Raw genomic sequence first — 21599 nt, 5'->3', positions numbered from 1 at the left:
AGACGCTTTCAGCAGTGACAACATAAACAAACAGTACTGCGCATGTGCATTAATCTGGCCCAAACTTAACTTCCGGCAGACTTGCGGAGACAATCCATAACAAGTAAATAATCTAGTAGCTGGTATTTCTTGCCAGTCAAAGAAAATAAATGTTACCTGGCCAAACTGAAATGTGACACTGCCAGACCCGTTGAACAAAATTGGAGACAAGATGTTTTACCGACGTGTCTGATTTACCGCAGTGTTAAAAAACTGTGGCGAGCGCGACGGCGGGGTTTGATAAGGTTAACATAGCTCTCCTTATTAGCTAGGCTTCTTACATGCTTGCTAACCTTTTTTTAAGGTGGGTCTCCACATTGACAGCATGTTGGATGGATCTGTGCAGCGCTGTTTATGATAACCATTCAATACACAGACTGGTCCGCTGTCAATGTGTTTGCGAGAGAGAGAGAGAGAGAGAGAGAGAGAGAGCATGCGAATATGCGCTGCACGCAACTTTGCAGTCAATTACAACTTTTCCCATCTTAAATTGTTAAAAACACGGAAATCAATATGTGGCGGTCAGCGCTGATAATGTGGTGGGCTGCCACAAATAAATGTATGGGAAACACTGTAGCTACCGGTTATCACTTAGATAAACATAGGCTATTTTAATACCGCTGTCTCCCTCATAGGAAACCTTGACATTTTTATTTTTTAAAATTGCGTTTGCTCCCTAGGTCAGGTTGCACCCCACAGCTCAACAACCTGCTCATCACCTTAACTTTCACTGCATTTGTGTAGTCAATGCCATATTATCCAGTAAACGCTAATAAACGAACAGAACGGAAGTTAACTTTGGGCCAGCTCATCACCATGGCAACGCGTCTGATGAAAGCGTCTATATGGAGTTCAAAAATGCTCAGTTTTACTGATGAAGCCAAAAATTTGCAATTTAGTGCAGTTTCTGATATTTATATGACCAAAAAGTAAGATGAAATTCTGATGTTTGTAATGTAAAGATCTTTATAACAGTATAGCGACTACTTTCATAAAATACACATGAATATCAGTTGTCACTTTATATCTGCCAATATTATGTCTTAGATGATATTTCAATGCTTATTTTTATGATGAAAATTAGAGATGAGTCATATTGCATACATACATTTTAACATGATTTTTCTGAACAAGATGTATGGATAATCAAGTAAACGTTGCTTGAACGTCATCTTGAAATATCACTAACAATATCAAAGTTATTCTTTCATTTGCTTTATAACAATCACGATCTTACAGCAACAATACACTCACCTAAAGGATTATTAGGAACACCTAATTTCTCATTACTGCAATTATCTAATTGTATAATCCGACTAATCTAATCCAATAATCCAACCAATCACATGGCAGTTGCTTCAATGCATTTAGGGGTGTGGTCCTGGTCAAGACAATCTCCTGAACTCCAAACTGAATGTCAGAATGGGAAAGAAAGGTGATTTAAGCAATTTTGAGCGTGTCATGGTTGTTGGTGTCTGAGTATTTCACAATCTGCTCAGTTACTGGGATTTTCACACACGACCATTTCTAAGGTTTACAAAGAATGGTGTGAAAAGGGAAAAACATCCAGTATGCGGCAGTCCTGTGGGCGAAAACGCCTTGTTGATGCGAGAGGTCACAGGAGAATGGGCCGACTGATTCAAGCTGATAGAAGAGCAACTTTGACTGAAATAACCACTCGTTACAACCGAGGTATGCAGCAAAACATTTGTGAAGCCACAACACACACAACCTTGAGGCGGATGGACTACAACAGCAGAAGACCCAACCGGGTACCACTCATCTCCACTACAAATAGGAAAAAGAGGCTACAGTTTGCAAGAGCTCACCAAAATTGGACAGTTGAAGCCTGTAAAAATGTTGCCTGGTCTGATGAGTCTCGATTTCTGTTGAGACATTCAGATGGTAGAGTCAGAATTTGGCGTAAACAGAATGAGAACATGGATCCATCATGCCTTGTTCCCACTGTGCAGGCTGGTGGTGGTGGTGTAATAGTGTGGGGGATGTTTTATTGGCACACTTTAGGCCCCTTAGTGCCAATTGGGCATCGTTTAAATGCCACGGCCTACCTGAGCATTGTTTCTGACCATGTCCATCCCTTTATGGCCACCATGTCCCCATCCTCTGATGGCTACTTCCAGCAGGATAATGCACCATGTCACAAAGCTTGTGGTTTCTTAAACATGACAATGAGTTGACTGTACTAAAATGGCCGCCACAGTCACCAGATCTCAACCCAATAGAGCATCTTTGGGATGTGGTGGAACGGGAGCTTCGTGCCCTGGATGTACATCTCACAAATCTCCATCAACTGCAAAATGCTATCCTATCAATATGGGCCAACATTTCTAAAGAATGCTTTCAGCACCTTGTTGAATCAATGCCACGTTGAATTAAGGCAGTTTTGAAGGTGTTCAATACTAATACACAGTATTAGTATGGCGTTCCTAATAATCATTTAGGTGAGTGTATATTTGTAACACAACATGAAAAAAATGTATAAACTATTTATTATCATTTGAAGCACTGCATTCACTGTTATGTAGTCCATAGAGGCCGATTCTTGCAATTCTATTAGTAAAAAAGAACATCATGGCATTTCAATAAAGATTTGTCATGGCAAAAATGTATGCCACACATATCTGAAGCCCTATTTTAACAAATTCCCACTTTCCAAACACCAAAAGGCCAAAGATCATCCCAGCAGTGGTTGATATTGTTCCTCCCCATGAGGATGATTTCACAGCTAAAGCTGCAGCTCCTCCCATGGACACCCCAGCCGCTCCAGCCGCCCCGCACAAAGCCCCCGCCGTACCACCGACTCCCAGCATCAGCGCCAACGCGTCCACTATCATCAAAACAACCACTGCAATTACAGACGCCCACACTACCACCTTTCCTCCAGCCTCTCGTGCCATCGGACCACCGACTGTTGCACCTAAACCAACCTGACACACTTCAGACACGAATAATCCTGCAGAGATCGCCTGTACGGAGGATGTGTGTGTCATCTGGATGCTAACATTCTCCTTGCTTATGTTTAGTCCTGCCCTACGCATTTTCACAGACATGCCTGCCACCTCCTGTCCGGCTTGAACAGTCAGCACAGCAATGGCAAATGTGGCAAACATTGCCATGCATCCCGTAACCATCCAAAATCTCAAACGCCGTGACCTCATGAGCCAAAACGACATGCTCAGCACCAACACTAACAGGATAACAAAAACAAATCTGTAATCTCCAAACCCAACGATTCCAAAGCCAGTGGTCACAAATGCAGTAACCGTCATGGGAATGCCAGATAATGCAAGAAACTCCGTGTATTTGTCCATCGCTTTGAGCAGCCGTTGTCGAGAAGTCCTCTGGCGCATTTCCAGTTCCACACCCTTCATGTGCTGTCTCTTTATCTCTTCTCTCTCTCTTTGCTGGGCCTTCAAAGCCTCTAGATCTTCCTCTCTCAGTTCCTCCATCTTGCAGGCAATAATCCGCTGCTCCATTTCCATTGCTACCCGCTGTCTTAGATCTACTTCCATAGCAGAGAGTTTCTCTTGTTCTTTCTTGTTAATTTCAGTAAAAATTCCACAGAATTCCCATTCCTTGCATGTAAACTTCACATAGATGTACATTAATAGTTTTATGGCTGTGAAAATACCCATTGCCCAAAGCAGGCTGACCATCCCATAGCTCATGCTCAGTTTTTCAGTGACGGCCCCGAGTGCTGCACCGCTTGAGGTTGTGGCGATGCCCGCGACCAGTCCTGCGGATGCCCATCCCTCACTCTTTCTCACTCTTAAAAGAAACAAGGCCACGGAAGCGGCTCCGACGACCCCCGCCACCACCGCTGTCATTGATGTGATGAGCGCAGTAGTTCCTAGTAGCGAGCCAAGTCCCAGAGCCCCAACACTCTTAATGCCAGATACGACGGGTTTCAGATGGGTTCCTGAGATGATCCCTGTCATAATCTTATTCACTGGCACCTCCATGGCTCCCAGCGTACTTCCAGCCACTGATCCAACCACAAAGCTAATGGCATACTCCATTACTGGGATCTTGGTCTCTGGAAAAAAGTTGAGAACCAGCTGTTACAAGTTATCAACATCATGTTAAAAACAGAAAACATTAATATTGACTTTTTACCAAAAAGCTGAAGGGTACTAGTGGCCCTAGTGTCACTTAATGGAATAATCACAGTATTTTTGTCCCCACCACTTTTTGCCAGGGTCGATTTTGTCCCCACCACTTTTGAAACATCTCGCGGCACAGATGTACCAATACAAATAAAACATTTCCAGTTAACAGCATTCGTTTCATTTGTTTGTTAAATAAGGCTATCTAGCACTAAAAAGCGTTGTCTTCTCTCGCTTCAATCCGTTGCGGAGATTCGTTCCGGTGAAATCACAATTCAAAATGCACACAAACGTGTCCCTGTTTCTCATGGGTTCTAATCCGCTCTCGTGTATTTTTTCCCCTCTCATCAAAACATATACAACCACTGATAAACATTATTGGTTTTGATGAGGGGGGGAAAAAAACTATATACGAGTGCGGATTAGAACCTTGAACCTCCCGAGTCCCGACACGCTAGGCAAAAATTCTACCTCTGGACCATCACTGTACATAAACAAAGGGCGTATATACTCTATATAATCACTATACTGGGATGTTGTGCTCATTTTTAATTAATGTACATCAGGAAGCTACAGGACATCGTCTTTCAAAACATGACGTACTCGAAAGAGAAAAAAAATAGAATGAATGCGTCATTGTACCCAGCACTTTTGAAAATGCCCTTCCGACCCAGACAGCAAACTGACATTGAATCAACGTGGAAACGACGTCTCTCATGACATTGAAACAGCGTTGATTTTGCTCATCGAATTAACGTTGAACCAACGTCAGACGCGGCATTCTTCAAAGCTAAATGAAAATCGAAAATTGGTTTGCTTTCATAACGTTGAAACAACACATTGATTTCAAGTTGATTTTCCGTTAGTTTTGACGCGTCTGACGTTGGTTCAACGTTAATTCGATGAGCAAAACAATGTCAGATCAACGTTGTTTCTATGTCATATTTCCACGTTGATTCAATGTCAGTTTGCTATCTGGGGAGTACATCTCTGTCCCCAGCACATTTCAAACCAAACTGACGCCCATGCATGAATCCATTGTTTTGTCTTATCCTGAATCACGTACACTTATAGATTTTTATATTTTGAAAATTTTAGACTGGTTTGGGTCGTAGCTACTGCTGTGCAGTAACCTAGTACTTGTGTGACTCGTAATAATGAGAGAGAAGGAGCTCCAGCTACAATATTCTTCCACAAGACGCATGCAGTTCTGTTTATTAAAGGAGAACTTTAATAAAAATGAACCTTTGGTCTAATAAAACATAGGTACCTAGTCAACCGTTCTCTGAGATTTGTTTTCAAGATAATCGAATGTAAAATTTTATCTCTTAAAACTGTTTAGCGTATAACGCTACTATGGGGGCATAGCCATCTTAGAAAATAGTCTCGGTAAGTCAAACCACGAACGTCGTTCTGAGTGAGCTGAACTGTATGAATGGCGTTTGGGGATCGACTTATCGAGACTATTTTCTAAGATGGCTCCTGTCTGTATACACGAAGTGAATCTTCTTATTAAACGGTCGGTACACTTACAAAGTTCTCAATGCTTCGTTTTGCATGTAGGGACCCTCATGATGTTACTGCGTTAGTGTGGGGCTATTTTGAGCCTTGTTAACTAGTGATTTCTTTTTACTTAGTAAATGCCCCCAGTACTAGTATTATACGCTAAACAGTTTTTAGAGATAAAACTCTTTACATTCGATTATCATGAAAACAAATCTCAGAGAACGGTTGACTAGGTACCAATGCGTTATTAGACCAAAGGTTCATTTTGCGCCGGAGTTCTCCTTTAACCTCTAGAGCACCAAAGGTTACGCTTTAAAGTCACAATGAAACTGAGGTAGCGACAGATATTTTCTTCCATACCATACTGTGAAGTACATCTGATTTTGTGATTGATTGAACTTATTGGACAAAAGAAAATGCAAGCGTTGCTTGGTTATATCTATCGGCTGTTGATTGGCTGGAGGCAGATCTGATTGCAAGCTTGCAGTTGATTGTAAGAAAGGGGTGGGGTTTAAACCGACTTGATGATTGGAGAAGTCCTGCATACATCTCCAGAGAGAAGTCTGATATTTCACGGGAAGATCCAGTTATGACATTTAGATTAAGAATTACGAGGTCAAAAATAGTAAAAAATTAACCCATTTACTTACAGATGAATAGTTTATAAAAAAAAATCAATAGCATGCATGCATCTAGAAAATAAAAAGGGTGAATTATCATTTTATGGTGACTAAGTTTTTGTATTAAATTTAATTTTATCAGCTAAATGGAGTGTTAGTAAAGACTTCACACTTCAACTCAGTTCAAAAGTACATTTTTCTTAAATATATTACACAGAGGAAATGTGTTAACTGAAACATGTCGAGCCAGTTTAACCAGATGCCATAGAACATGATGGTGTGTGTGTGTGTATTGTGTCAACATGCGGGTTGTAGTTTAATATGAATGTGACAACATAGGTTTTAACTTCAATCAATAAAACTGTTTTCCGTATTGAAGTAACAATATCTCTTATACTTTTCTAACCTGCTGCCCACCGCACTCGAAATACACTTTATTAACACTTTAATTATGTGTCATTCATTACACAGAATTGTCAAGTCATTGTCAGTGATTGTCAGTTTAGATTAAATGTTTGTAAATCCGAATTGCACAAAAAAAATGTCTAACTTTTGCACCTAGTCTTTTTTTAAATGGTCATCTTATATTCTCTACCTGTAGATGGGTATGTGACACATACTGTAAAATGTCCATTAACTTTTTTATTTTATGATTTTTGCAATATTTAGATATTAGTCCATGTATTCTCAATTAATATGCAGTTTTATATTAAATACAGGCATAATAAACTAATAATTAACACGATGGTACACAAAACTAGTTTAAGGTGGAAATTAGCATATTACACTAGAGGACATTTCAGCTTTCTAAAAGAATGTTTACTATACCCAAATATCTATTTCAGAATTGAACAATGGTAAGGAAAAACAACACTGCAGATATTATAATGTCATCTATCTAACCTGTCATAATCTAAAGTCTTCTATAACAGCTCTGACCTCCAAGTTTTATAACTATTTTCCACCATTGTTAAATGTTAATCGGGTTTTGTCTTACTCTGCTGTGATGGCACCATGGTGATTCGGGCAAACAGGTAAAGTCCTTCCGCTTGAGTGTGTGGATATCACTCGCCCCTGCTCTCTCCTTTCCTTTAGTGCAGCTGAGACAGCAGCTCTGTATGTGTGTGTGTGTGTGTGTGCGTGTGTGTGTGTGTGTGTGTGTGTGTGTGTGTGTGTGTGTGTGTGTGTGTGTGTGTGTGTGTGTGGTAATACCAGTCATTTTTGGCCTTCTGGGGACATTTTTTTTTGGTCCCCATGAAAACAATAAAAATAAAAAAAATTATATATATATATATATATATATATATATATATATATAATTATTCTATTATTATATATTATCATTAATGTGTAGAGTAAGGGGAGAATATAGTTGTATACATGTGTGTGTGGTCTAGTAAACCCTACATTTTGGGGACAAAAAGATACCAACAACCAAAATCCTTTGTCCTTGTGGGGAAATGTGTTTGGTCCCCATGAGGAAGACAGGTTATAAATCATTCTAATTGATGTTTTTTTTAATGTAAAAATGCAGATGGGTAGGTTTAGGGGTAGTGTAAGGTGGTAGAATTATGCAGTTTGTACAGTAATTAGCTAATGTATCTATGAAATTCCCCATAAAACAAAGTTGCCTGCTGTTTGCATGATGAATATGTCCTTGATTCCTGGTTCCTCTCAGGAGTCCTGATTTTATCTAACTATCTTAAGGAGTTTTTCCTTGCAACGTCGCCTTTGTTTTTGTTTTGATGGGGGTTTGTGATGTTCTGTCATGTTTGGGATAACGTACATGAAGAACACGTTGAATCTAAATAGAGGCGGAACCTTTCCTGTACGCCTCTTGTGTCACACGGACTGTTTAGAGAGTACGCGTAAATATCAGTAAAGATGGCGACGCTCGTGAAGAAGCCACATGTCGTTGTTGAAGATGGAAATGGTGAGAAATCGTACTTTTACGGCCAAATTATAATGTTGCACACATAGCATGTCTTTTTTCATGGTTACGTATTATTAATCGTAAGTGATTCAAACTGTGTTTAACCTTCCACACAAGGAGTGATTCAAGCTCGTGTACAGTAGATTGGACAGTATTTAGAATATACAATCATCCTCTTTGCAATATTTAGTGACTCGTTGGACAGCTGACTTGTCTTTGCTAAAAAGTTTTTTTTTATCTCAATGGTTTAAATTTCAACTGGCTAGAATTACACAGTTTAGTGTCATTCTACCTTTACGTAAATAAGTTACATGTGTGTGCAAATTCTCTCTCAACTAACTTCATGGGATGCTGTTTACATGCAATTCATATAGGCTATTTGAATTATATAACACATTTCAAGCATTCAAGCCTTTTGATCAAGATTTTCTGAAGATTCAGTCATTTGTGATTAACATGTCACTGCTTGTGTCTAACATTTGGTACATTTTAAAATTAAGCAGACACTGCTTGAACATATATGGTGATGCAATAACCTTGTATGAAATTTATGTTGCATTGATTTTCTTTTTTTTTTTTCCTCTGTGATCTGGATGTTCAGAGGAAGAGTGTGGAGTTTCTGATGACAGCTTCAGTAATGATGGAGAGAGTGGACCAAGAAGTGATCAGGAGGGATCAGATGGGGGAAGTGATGTAGAAGACAGCGGTGATCAGGATGGAAAGAGTGAAGAAGAACAGAATGGAGATGCTGAGGAAAATCCCAACGCTGGATGGGCCGAGGCCATGGCCAAAATCCTGGGGAAAAAAACGCCAGACAGCAAACCCAGCATCCTCCTGAAGAACAAGGAGCTGGACAAGATCAAGGAGAAGGAGAAGAAAGAGCGTCTTGAAAAAAAGAAACAGGTGAACTGAACATTTTGTATAATTTGACCTTTGGCAAAACTGAGCTTCACCAAAAATCACATGAGTTTAAAAAAAAGTGTGAAAAGCATTTTTTTTTTTTAAATTAATATTAAGATATCAAAGGCTGGAATGAACCGTGACATTGCAAACGGATTTTTATTTGCTTATTTTTGTTAAAGAAATATTACATTTGAAGAGCTCTTTTCCAAAAAGCGATAAACGCCATTTTTTTTAAAAAAAAATGAGTTTGTCGTGTCATTCTGCTGTGGACAGAACGGTTCACTGCTCCATCAACGTTTCATGCCAAATCGCTATATTTCCTTGTTTAAAATGTACTGCAAGATACAGTTTCTTTCCAAGCTGCGATAAGCGAAAGCCCTGTTTTTAGCCTAAACACGATAAATCCTCAAATTCAATGAGCGCTCTACACAATCCAGCATGGCGGCACTCTGAACAGAGGTTTTTTATGTTCATTTATTCCTCAAAATGAGTCCTAGTTTTCTAGTCGACTAGTAGTAGATCATTTAAGCCATTTGTATTATCAGTAATCACATATATTGATTTAATTAAATGGGAGAGAAACCATATGAGCGTTTTTAATTGCCTATTCCGCATTTCAACGTATGCATAAAGCTTGCCACAAAGAACCGGCAAAAAGTAATGATTATGCATGAAAGATTTGAATTGTTTATTAATAAACTAGTGTTTTCTGTCAGTGTCAGCAACAAAGATAAAGTTGATGATGCTTACTCGCCATCTTCGCAGTGAACGCGCATAGGCCTATAGAAACGCATACTTCGAATTAGCCTACATACGCAGAGAGTTGCCAATTTATTTTAGTTTTTAATTGTTTTGTTTAAAAGTAGATATTTAAAGCTTTCTGTAGCCTAGTTCTCAGGCCTGTGTGAGGCAAGCATCGCTGTGTTTCGGTTCATATTATGAGACGCGCTCCGGTTCACCTGCGCGCCTCTGTGTCCTGATTATATTGTCTGATATTTACTTCTAATGTATTAATCCAGTCAATTTGTCGATGAAACATTTATTAAAATGAAGATACAATTTATATGAAACGAAATTTACAAGCTTTCTACAAAACAAAACTTAATAAGTGGTCAAAATCATGTCTGACGCACATGAATTTTGAATTTTGATCCTATCTTACTCATCTCATGCGGTTCCCTTTTCATAGCCTACTCAACATAGATGAAATAATAAAAATAAGTAATGTAATATTATTAAAAACAAATGTGAAACGTATATTTTATGTTTATTTATTTATTTATTTTTTACTTATATTTAAGCGTCATGCTGCTCCGCTTTGCTCACATGTTATGTAGCCTGTGTGTGTGTGTGCATGTGCTTGAGGGGTGCCCATCCTTTTTTTGAATATCGTTATCATATATTGATCATTTTTAATAATTCGTTTTTTTTTTTTCATGCAGGTTTGACTCTTTACTAAAAATGACTTTACTAAAAATGATACAAAAAATGGATGGATTTATAGTGTTTTGGAAAAAAATAAAATTAACTTTTAAATTATCATTAACAATATTGTTGTTTGATTTAATAATTATTGTTCAAAATGTTCAGACTGAACCAATAAAACATTTAAACAGGATAATTTGAATATTCACAAAATGTGTGGGTCTAGGTAAAAAATGTAGTTTTCCTGAAAACTATTGAAATGGATTTATAGCGTTTTGGAAAAGAGCTCTTCATTTAGACAAATGCTTAAAGGGATAGTTCACCCCAAAATTTAAATGTTGCCATTTACTCACCCTTATTTTGTTCCAACCAAGCATGTATGAATTTTTCTTCTGTTGAACACAAAAGATGTTTTAAGGAATGTTGGTAATCATACGTATGTTGTTCCTACTATGGAAATCAATGGCAACATTTTGAAATCAAGTAAATGACAACATTTTAATTTTGGGGTGAACTATCCCTTTAACACAGTCAAGTGAAATGTAGGGCTGGGTAAAAAAAAAAATCTATTTTTCGATTAATCATTTTTTAAAGTGTGGTCGATTCAAAATCGATTCTCAATGGCCACAAATCGATTTTTCCATATTCAGGGCTCACGGTGCTGCGTCGTCTCTCTCTACACAAGGCAAGTGCTGCAGGCGTCGGTACACACTTGCGTTCAGGAGTGGGGACATGACAGAATATTCACTTGCACAGTCGGGGCAGCATTGCAACTAACGTTTATCATTTTCACGTCGTCTTAAGTTTTACCAGTTTAAACATTCAATCAATTTTAAACCAACCCGTGCTCGCGCACTCTTAGAGATGTCTTTCACTGCGTGCACATACAGTAAAGCCTAAATCCACCTCACAAACAGCTCTCCAGTAACAAAAGTTTTTTCCCTGGATTATCATATCGCTTTAACAGTTAAAAACACGCAAAACTATGTCAAAACTGGTCTTGGTGAGTAACCTCGTAAAGACAGTCGGTTATGTCTTAAATAAGCATTAAACGCGTCTGACAGACAGTATAATGAGACCGTAATGGATCCGTGCGCTAGTTCTAAAAGTGAACGCAGCCATTTGTCTTGTGTCTGTCATTAATTCTGTTGTCATAACATAATATAGCATTAATTGTAAGCAATCAGAATTAATAGCTTATGTATTTAATTCAGTCAGGACTAAAAGACTATCCAGTGTTATTTAACATTAGATTACTTTACTCAGTTTCTGTAGTATTTCTGACCTCCCTAAAAACGTTTTTTCTCTTCATTTGTGTCTTTATTCTTTTGTATTTATTTGTGCTACTTTTTCAATTTAATTCAAAGATTGAAATCAAGCTTCCATGTGTTGCATAAACTCTTAACAAAAAAATGACCCCATTTTGTAAAAACAAACATTTAGGTAAGATCAATGTAATAAAAAAAAATGTCTAAATATATATTTATTTATCTATATCTATCTTAAACATACAATAACCTGATTCTGTCTGATCAAGGCGTGTGACTGTTCTGAATTTTCAGCATCAATTTTGCATCTTGCATCAAAATCCTTTAGTGTATAGTGTAAAACAGAAAGAGTTTTATATACAGGTTTGTGCCTCTTAATTTCTTTTTTATTAATTAACCACTAGTAAACTTATGTCCACGGTTCTTTTTTTATAAACAGAGGATTTGTATTACATCTATATTCATTATAGTTGAATCGAGAATCGAAATCGAATCGAATTGAGAGCTTGCGAATCGAAATTGAACATCTGAATCGATACCCAGCCCTAGTGAAATAAGTGTAAACTGAGTGTACAAAACTGTTAATCACTATGGTACTAAAAACACTTAAGCTACAGTAACTTCTAAGAATCAGCACGTAAATGAAAATAAATGTAATTCGTTTATCTTGGAGCAAATGTAGATGTTGTTTAATGATGTTCAATTGTGAATAATGGCTGCATAGTTTTTTGCTCAGTATGAACTTCTAAACATTTGAAGGAAGGGGCTGAAAAACACTTGTTTTCTTCATTTCATTGCATTGGAGAGATGTTAAAAGGCACATCACACCAGAACATGTTTTTTATATACGTATATAATGCACAGATTGATAAGAAACGAACGTGGGAGAATATGTGCCGAGAGAAGCCTGATGTGGTTCGAGACCGAGAGCATGAGAGGAACCTACAAAGAATTGCTACCAGGTGAAACCTCGTTCAGTTCCCTTTTACTAACACTATCTTGATTAACCGAGCAATTGCTGACCTCTTGTGCTGTTTTCAGTTTAATGTAGTTCATCTTTTCTTTGTGTGATGCCTTCAGAGGTGTGGTGCAGCTGTTCAATGCGCTGAAGAAACATCAGAAGAATGTGGATGAAAAGATGAAGGAAGTTGGGGGTTCAGAGAGAAAGAAATCCAAAGTCCTGTCCTCCGTGTCTAAGAAGGACTTCATTGATGTACTTCGAGGAGCAGATATGGCTCATGCATCGACCGTGAAGAAGGAGAAAGTGGTGAGATTACTTTACTTTAGGGCTGTCGCGGTTATTGAATTTACCTTGCGGTATGCGGAATTACTGCCATTTATTTATTTATTTGATTTATAGGTTTTTGTTGCTATATAAATTAGGGTTGTGCCGATAGACGATAGTATCGTGTATCGACGATAGTCTGACATATCGCCGATGGCAGATGCCTTTGACGATATCAATACGATAATTGGCTCGTTTTACCATAATGTATTAAATTATTATTATTAGGCCTATTATTATTATTATTATTATAAAGCTAGTATTGTTATTAAATGAATATTAGGAACTACAATTAATTTGCCTTGCCTAAATTTACAACGACATCACCTCATAACAATTGCAACAACACACGCACTAATGAGGACTCCTCTAAGAGAATGTTTTTAAAACAGACTAAAAAACATCCCACATCAAAATTCAATCGCAAGGTGATCCATTCACAAATTATCAAGTGTGCTCGTTTTAACAGACGCAAAATTCAATTTCCTACAGATCCAAGATGAAACCGGCATCGTTGTTCGTCAGTATTTGTTTCCGTAACACATTAACAAAATGTTTAATGACACTAACACTAAAAACAATACAATTACTAAATAGTATTAATAATAATATCACTAAAATAGTATTATAGTTACCGTTATCATCGTCGTCTCTGAGGGAACGCGGCGTTAATGCAGATGCCGAAAGCAGTCCGTTTTTACTTTCACTTTCAGAGATTGAGCGCGTTTACATGCGACGACGTTCTTAACCTGATTATGTTGAATAAACTTGACAATGCATGTGGTCATGTAAACCTTTCCTTTATCAGAGTCAAGTCATAAGTATAAGTATAAACCGATCGACTCAGCTAGACGTTTGGCCCTTCTATCGGCATTTTAAACACATTAACCCACGTACTTCGTGCTTACTGTGCGCATGTGAAGTGCGCAGAGAGCGCACTGGTAGGGGGGCACATATCGCAAACTCCGACTCTTTCTGACCCAAGAAATTATTAAAACGTGTTTTCATCTCGTGCAGAAATAGACCAAAATGCTGCATGTAATGGCATGAGAATAGGCTAATGTGTCCGTAAATTTCCCGTTGACAAACAAAAGGATTAGGATCTCTTTTTTTTACTTCACTATACCAGGAAATAACCTGATCCTATTAATAAACACTCCAGCTTTGCTAGCAAAATAGAAAAAAAGATTCTCGTATATAAAACAAAGTAGGCTAATAAAACAAGCAAATTAATGAGTAGGCTAAATAATCAAGTTAATAATCAAATAAGTTAGCCCCGCCCCCTCACGATAATATCGTGTATCGCCGATCTCACAGGCTGACGATAGGACGATATGAAAATGGAGCATATCGCCCAACACTAATATAAATAAAGTTTACGATGTGGAAAAAAACGAGGACATTTTCAGTAACCAATGTAACCGAAACTAAACAGCGTTTGAAAGACTAAACGTCGCATTGAAAGACTTTCACTCAGCGCGCATATTGTTATGACAACGGACTTTGAGCGAGTCATTGAACCGTTTATTCAACGAAGACGTTTAAAAAAGCTGATTCATTAAAAGAGATGTAAAGAAACAAGATGTTAATTATTTTTAACTTTGAAGCCCCGTTCACACCGCCAGCGATTTTGTCGCTGTGTGTCGCTAGGCTCTGTACTGTGATGTCGCTTGTGGGCGTTCGTAGTGCTGTCGCTCTTATGTTATTGGTAGACTGCACGTCTGGCCATATCTATACAAAAGACCATCACAAGTGATATATAATTTTAATTTGACTGGGAATAAATGACTTTTAAGGCTAAAAAGAAACCATATGCTGTTGGGAGAGTGTTTTTATATCTCCACCGCTGTGTTCAGTGGATTAAATCATTTACTAGATAAACGATCGATCAATGAACAAATTAAACTAGGGATGCACGGAAATGAAAATTCTTGACCGAAAACCGAAAAAGAGGAAACCAAGGCCGAAAACTGAAACACCGAAAAGAATTATTAGTATCATTGTATTTATGGCTATGACTGTGTACAAACTTTACTAAAATCAAGGCATTGCAATTGCATATTAATATCATATTTTCAATGAATAAATCAATTACAAATTATGCAAATATTTATTTAGCACAATGCACAGTATAAAATAAAATTCAAACTAAAATGTTTAACTTGACCCCACTCATACACTAAATAATAATCTACTGGCCTGCAGAAAGGTTTTAAAATTAAACGTTCTCTCAAAAACAAAGCCGAGCGCAAACTTCTCATCACTAGCACCCAGTTTGCAGGTCTAAATTAGTTACATTTTAAAAATTTGGCATACAATAACATAAAAAGCCTTTTTAAATGAACAATGGTCCATGTTTAATACAAATGTACATGAAACTTAATGAAACATGTTTAGTGAATGTATTTAAATATTTAAGAGAGCATTAATTTAGTTCTATACATACATATACATAGTTCCCAATCCCATATACATATTTTTTGTAATGTCACAAGTAATAATCTCAGGGTTTACTGGGTTTTACATGATTATTTTTGTATTGGTGGTGGAATAGCCTACTAAAAAATAAGCATTGTCATGTGTTTATCTTTCTTCTTCTCACCGATTCCTGATGGTTAGATGACAGTTACTTGAGTCGTCCCCTGTCGTTTCAAGGAATAGTAAAACGGAGAGCGCGTCAAGTATAAAAGCCTCGACCGTTTGGAGCGGTGCGCGCGCTGTCTGTGAAGACTCGCGCTGCCTTGTTTACTTTCGCCTGCCTCCGCAGCGCGAGTCTCCACAGACAGCGCGCGCACCGCTCTTGACCCGCTCGCAACCGGAATCGTCGTCATGGCGGCGCGCATTGTTTAGAGCAGATATAGGTGGATAAACAAGCCTTCCGTCTCCTCGCGGGTTCAGATACACTGAAATACGTCCGCACCGCAAACATGTTGCTTCAGACAAGCACGTGCAGGTCGCAGTTTCTGTTTGCGTCATCACAACATTTCGGCCGTATTGTTTCGGTGATAAAAGTCTTTCGGCCGAAAACCGAAAATGCACTTTTGGGCCATTTTCGGCCGAAAATTTTCGGCGGCCGAATATTCGGTGCATCCCTAAATTAAACTTACTCATACTGTCACAAATTATAAAAAACGTCATTCGAATTTGACAAATAATCAATTTTCTTGTCCCTAATAGTCAATGTAATGCAGGGGAAATTGTAAAATGAACTGCAGAAGTGCTAACGTGCATCATATAGTTACAACACTCGAACTATAACGTTAAATGTATGAATTAAACTCACTGTCGACAGTTTCTTTTCCATGCATCATTTATTATCCATGTATGTGGTTACAGTCAAATCATATAAAACAGTGAAATCGTCCTCAAACTCTTCTGTCTTGCCTGCACTGCACTCGAGACGGTGACGTGAGCTGAGCTCCACAGAAAGACTTCTTTCCTATTGGTTGTCGCTCGCGAAAATCGCTTCTCATTTGCATAAAGTTGAAAATTCTCAACTTTTGTCGCTTGTCGCTTGACACGCCCACATTCTGTCGCCAACGGTCACTGTCGCTCGTGTCGCCGGATGTCGCCAGCGCTCCATTGAAATGAATGGGATCTTGTCGCTGCGTGTCGCTGGCGGTGTGAACGGGGCTTGAGGTTCATCTTTTCAAGGCTCAGCTGAGCAGCAATGCGTCGCATAGGCAACGCTGAAGCGGATGCTTCACTTATTAGAGACCCATAGAATTGATTCAATGCGTGACTCACTGATTTTATTCCCCCGTGGCTTCCTTGTGCTGTGGGATGCTGACCAGCGCTGCTGCTGACGCGCATTTATGGGGAAAATACCCGTGAAGAGAACGTTAAAATGATGATGCGACAAATATTTCGCTTCCCTTTGACACGACAAGCTTTTCACGACTTCAAAGACAGAGGCAGGTAATCGCACGCGCTCTGCCGATCTCTCTCATTCACTGTCTGTGTGAAGCCTGTAGGCTACACATCACCATGATAAACAGTCTTGTTATCATTATGAACTTGTTTAACATTCAATACACATGCATTAAGTTCAAAACAAGAAGGGTATAGCCTTATAAAAAAAACGTGAATATCGCGGTTACGTGCAATCCTCTGCGGTTGACTTGTCAGAAGCGCGGTACTACAATATTGCGGTTACCGCGACAGCCCTACTTTACTTTCCACACACACACAAAATAATAGGAGAAAAATAAATCAGAAGACATAGATAAATATGTGCAATTAATCGCAAATTAACTATGATATGAATGCGATTAATCGCGATTAAATATTTTAATAGTTTGACAGCACTATATATATTAGGTGAAATAATAGATATTATGTCTTGACATTTAACTGAAATGAGATTAAGCTGAAGTACTAACAATTCCAAAACTGAAATAAAAGTAAATTCAAGATAAATGTAAAATGTTTTACATGAATTTGATCATGGTTTGTCTAATCTATTATTTGATTTTGATGAGTCTCCGGGTCGGATTTTTTGTGAACTCCATCGAATGTGACGTGCATGCGCGCTCCCGAGGCTCTCTCCTTTATATACAGTCTATGTGACGGCAAAACGTCTGATAACACCAAAACACTCCTGCCTCCAGCACAACACACACTCCAACACAAACTCCACATACATATAAAACACAAAAGAAAACTGTATCTGCTGATGCTCGTCCGACCAAACGTGAATCAGATCGACTTCGGACGAAAACACGGATCAACATCGGCAGAGCGTTTGAATTATGGAGAGACCTCCGCTGTTTTTATTGTGATGAATTACAAGTTTTCAGATATGCTGAAATGATGTAAACTAATGAAATAGCAGAGTAAACTACAACACACATGAGACATGAAATGAACACAAAAGACTGTTTCAGGATAACAAAAAGTCGGTAATTTAGGATGTAACTTTTATTTTATGTACCAGATCTACTGTGTAACGTCACTCATCCGCTACTATCATATTGTGTATAACACACACTTCCAGACACGTTCAGTCATGTGACTTCCTACGATCTTACGGTTACACTGAAATTGTTCAGTTTAGTTCACTAACCGTTTTCGTTGTTATATTATACATTCCCCGATGTTGAAATTGCTGATACACCAATAGTTAGTGAAGTGCCTTATGCTAGATAACACCATAAATGTAGCGTTATCATGTTACGATCGTGGAGCGTTAGTTCAGTCAAGCTGATAACAGTAGTCTATTATTGTAGCGTTGCAGTTGGGAGTGTACATGAGTGTCCAGCATGTTGTGTGATTCTTTCTCCAGTGTGTGTAAAGTCTCAGTGTGTACCGTGAGTGATCGCTCTTGGAAAAATTGGTTGCAATCTGAAACATCACCGATAGAGGGCGCTAAAAAATACATATAGCACCTTTAAAAGAAGAAGAACGTCATTTTTATTATTTTGTCAGTCTGAATTATTCTTTTTGGTAATTGAAAGCTTTACATTACTGAACCCAGTCCGTGCGCACCTGCCGGGCCTACAAATCAAATGCTTTGGTACATTCACACAAATGTTGCACAACATTAAACACTAATTATTATTATGTTGTTGTTTTTTACAGTGGGTCATAATGTATCATATCTTTCAGTTTGTCAGTGCGTTTTGTGGTGTTAGGAATTGTTTTTCTGCGCATTTGTGTGCCGTACGCCAACGTCCGTATCGATAAATCTCAAAGTCACCGTGGTTTTGGGTGAACGCTGGGAATTTGGTGTACGCACTTTTGATAAATGAGGGCCAGTGTGTCCACTTGCTGACACTGTTTACATTTCAGGCCTTTTTGAGTTCATTCATGTGTGTGAATTATGAGACTGGCTCTTCTAACTCGTTCTGTTGATTGATCGTAGCGGCCTGTAGAGGTGAAGGTGGAGAATCCGTCCTGGAGCGTGTTAAAGGATGATTTCATGATGGGCGCATCCATGAAGGACTGGGATAAAGAGAGTGATGAAGAGGACAGACAAGAGCCTTCTGACGCCGACAGCAGTGAATCGGACTGATCCATGTGCCATCGTGTAGTGCTTCATACAAGTGGATTTCCAGACCCTGCGCACAGAGAGAAGGCTCGACATTACCCAGAGTTCTCGGAGGGTGGAGTAATGAGACTGGAGTAGGGACAGACACTCATCTGGGATGTTGCCATGATCTCCTGGGTCTTTTTTTTGAGTGCGTTGATGAGTGCTGCAGGTTTAGCCAAACTGTTTCTGTATATAGTCATTTATATCTGTGTTTTGATAATAAATAATTTGTCGTGATTTCTGTTGTCTTTTATGTTGGTGCAGTACGAGAATCATGGCTGTAAGTTTCATATTAGACCAATCCAAATATTGCGAATTAAGAAACAAATCCACTTTATTAAGTGTTGCTAATGGCATGTTTTGGTATAAATGTGTAATACTGCGTTCAAAAGTAAAATTTTCATTCTTTCGACAGGCAAGAATCCACTTGCACGTAACGTTGTTCAGCACAATGATTATCCTTGCTGCTAGCGAACATGGGATTTTCTTTAACGATGAGTTTTTTTTTGGTTTGAGGATGAGATGTCATGCAACTTGTCCATTATTTGCCTAGCTTTTATTTTCTAAAGACGAGGTAGTTGCTGATATCTACCGCCTCGATGGCAGGAAAATCTTTCAATTAGAGCCAGACCGATATATCGGCAGGCTGATATTAGGCATTTTCCACACTATCGGTATCGGCAGTTATAATGGCCGACAAATGAATATTTCAAAAATAAAATAAAAACGGACGAAACACCATTGAACCATGTCATGAGTGTTGGAGTTGTATAGTTTGTCCACCAGAGGGCACTCTACACCGTTCCTGTTGGGCACAATACATACATTGCTTGAATAACAATTAAAAGAACATCCCCATCAGTTTTCTTAACTCAAATAAGCAGGACAAAATTTGTGACTATCACGTCCAGTTTTGCTGAGAGTGAAGCGGAATTAGCTAGTAATAATTACGTTACGTTGTTACAGTGTAGTTGACTGACTGTCCTTTTGACAATGTGACTCTTTAATAGCGCGTGACGGTTATAGCAATGAGACGTCCCATCTCTCCTTGGCCTGTTATATTGAAAATGTATGTTTTTCAATTTGCAGTATGACGTTATCCATTTGCTAAATTATGGCTCATCATAGACTAGCTAACCACAAAGCTAGCTAATGCCACTATCTTCAGTCTGTTCTGTTGTGACAATGCATTTTAAAAAGAAATTTGTTTCTTTTATTATTATATTATTTTTACTAAAACTCATAAATAACTATAACTAATGTTAGGAAAATCTGTTAATGTTTTGTTGCGTGTTTCTGAAAAAAAAAAAAATCGGCCGATATATCGGAATATCGGATTTTAAAACCCAAAAATATTTGTGTCGGTATCGGCCTTCAAAATCCTTTATCGGTCGGGCTCTACTTTCAATTCATTTGGAAAATCGCTCCTCCTCACAACGTAAGGATCACGTCCAACATATGTTTGATTTTTTTGTTTATTTCTTTCTCTTGTAATAGCGTGTAAATTAGTACAGTACTGACTTTCCTCCATCTCATCCATTGCGCTCTTCACTCCCTGCCCTCCATCTGAATTCCGCCCGTCATCATAATCACGCGACTGAAACCCAGCTATTGAGAAGCACCCAAAGTTTCTAGTAAAGGTCAGAAGACCTTGATTACTTTGGTTCTGGTGTTTTTAATAAGGGTTGTATCTAAATCCTGATTTAGAATCATTTTAATCTGATTGTTACATTAGGTGTGAAATATGTTGTTCATCACACACCTCACAAATTCTCGAAATACTTCTTGGATCACTGTGACCTTAGTCAGGGGGTTTAATTCTGCTTATGGAGGGTCTACGTTCTGCACATTCAGCTCCAACTTTCCCCAACACACCAGCTTAGAAGCTTCTAGTGATCTTGATTAGCTGGTTCAAGAGTTTGATTAGCCTTCAAATGCTCTTCGTTTCCTGTTTACACTAAACGACCCCAACAATTGATTGAGTAATTGTACAAAAAATATACATTTTTAATCATACAAATAATATATAATTTTTTTTGTTTACTTCTCAACTATCCATTAATGCTGTGTGTTTGGAGGTATAAAGTACTTTTGTATCCATATACCACACAATTCCTCAACTACACCATTAGCTTGCAAATGAAATAGTATATTTTATGATACATTGCATTTATGCTCTAGTTCTAAAAATTTTCAGATCTATACCGGATTTTTTTATTTTTTTGGCACATGAAGAAAATATATTTAGTTTTTTTTTTCACATTTCCCATTAATTTCAATGTGGGGTCATATTGACCCCGAAGACCAGAAGTGTAAACCTTTTTTTTTTACATACCTTCAGAACAACCGAATCAAGCCCAGTTTTTTTGTGTGTGTATAGAAAGATAATGTAGGAAAAGTCACAAAATCGTATTCCACTGAGATGAAGGGAACCTTTTTTATAAAGTAAAAGTCGATTGGGG

The 21599-nt window shown here is 38.2% G+C and overlaps 2 protein-coding genes across 2 annotated transcripts; one reads left to right on the top strand and one right to left on the bottom strand.

The window, feature by feature from the left end:
• Positions 1-872: 872 nt before the first annotated feature.
• LOC120462688 (uncharacterized) lies at positions 873-7414 on the bottom strand. Its single transcript, XM_039651321.2, has 2 exons — positions 7290-7414; positions 873-4096 (listed from the first exon to the last, which is right to left on the bottom strand). Exons 1-2 carry the CDS (start codon positions 7306-7308, stop codon positions 2640-2642), a joined length of 1476 nt encoding a protein of 491 aa, XP_039507255.1. The 5' UTR covers positions 7309-7414; the 3' UTR covers positions 873-2639.
• Positions 7415-8089: 675 nt separating this feature from the next.
• rrp15 (ribosomal RNA processing 15 homolog) lies at positions 8090-19374 on the top strand. Its single transcript, XM_039651360.2, has 5 exons — positions 8090-8225; positions 8827-9128; positions 12686-12783; positions 12902-13088; positions 18970-19374. The coding sequence occupies exons 1-5, from the start codon at positions 8177-8179 to the stop codon at positions 19117-19119; spliced, it is 786 nt and encodes a 261-aa protein (XP_039507294.2). The 5' UTR covers positions 8090-8176; the 3' UTR covers positions 19120-19374.
• Positions 19375-21599: the final 2225 nt, after the last annotated feature.

Source organism: Pimephales promelas, chromosome 12, assembly GCF_988280905.1.
Source record: "Pimephales promelas chromosome 12, fPimPro1.hap1.1, whole genome shotgun sequence".
Classification (NCBI taxonomy): domain Eukaryota; kingdom Metazoa; phylum Chordata; class Actinopteri; order Cypriniformes; family Leuciscidae; genus Pimephales; species Pimephales promelas.
Note: the sequence above shows the minus strand (reverse complement) of the source record. Positions and strands in the feature narration are given on the sequence as shown.

Coding starts and splice junctions, on each gene's coding strand:
- rrp15 (XM_039651360.2), top strand. CDS start 8,177: ATGGCGACGCTCGTGAAGAAGCCACATGTCGTTGTTGAAGATGGAAAT. Junction 8,226..8,826: donor CGTTGTTGAAGATGGAAATG/GTGAGAAATCGT, acceptor CTGGATGTTCAG/AGGAAGAGTGTGGAGTTTCT. Junction 13,089..18,969: donor CCGTGAAGAAGGAGAAAGTG/GTGAGATTACTT, acceptor GATTGATCGTAG/CGGCCTGTAGAGGTGAAGGT.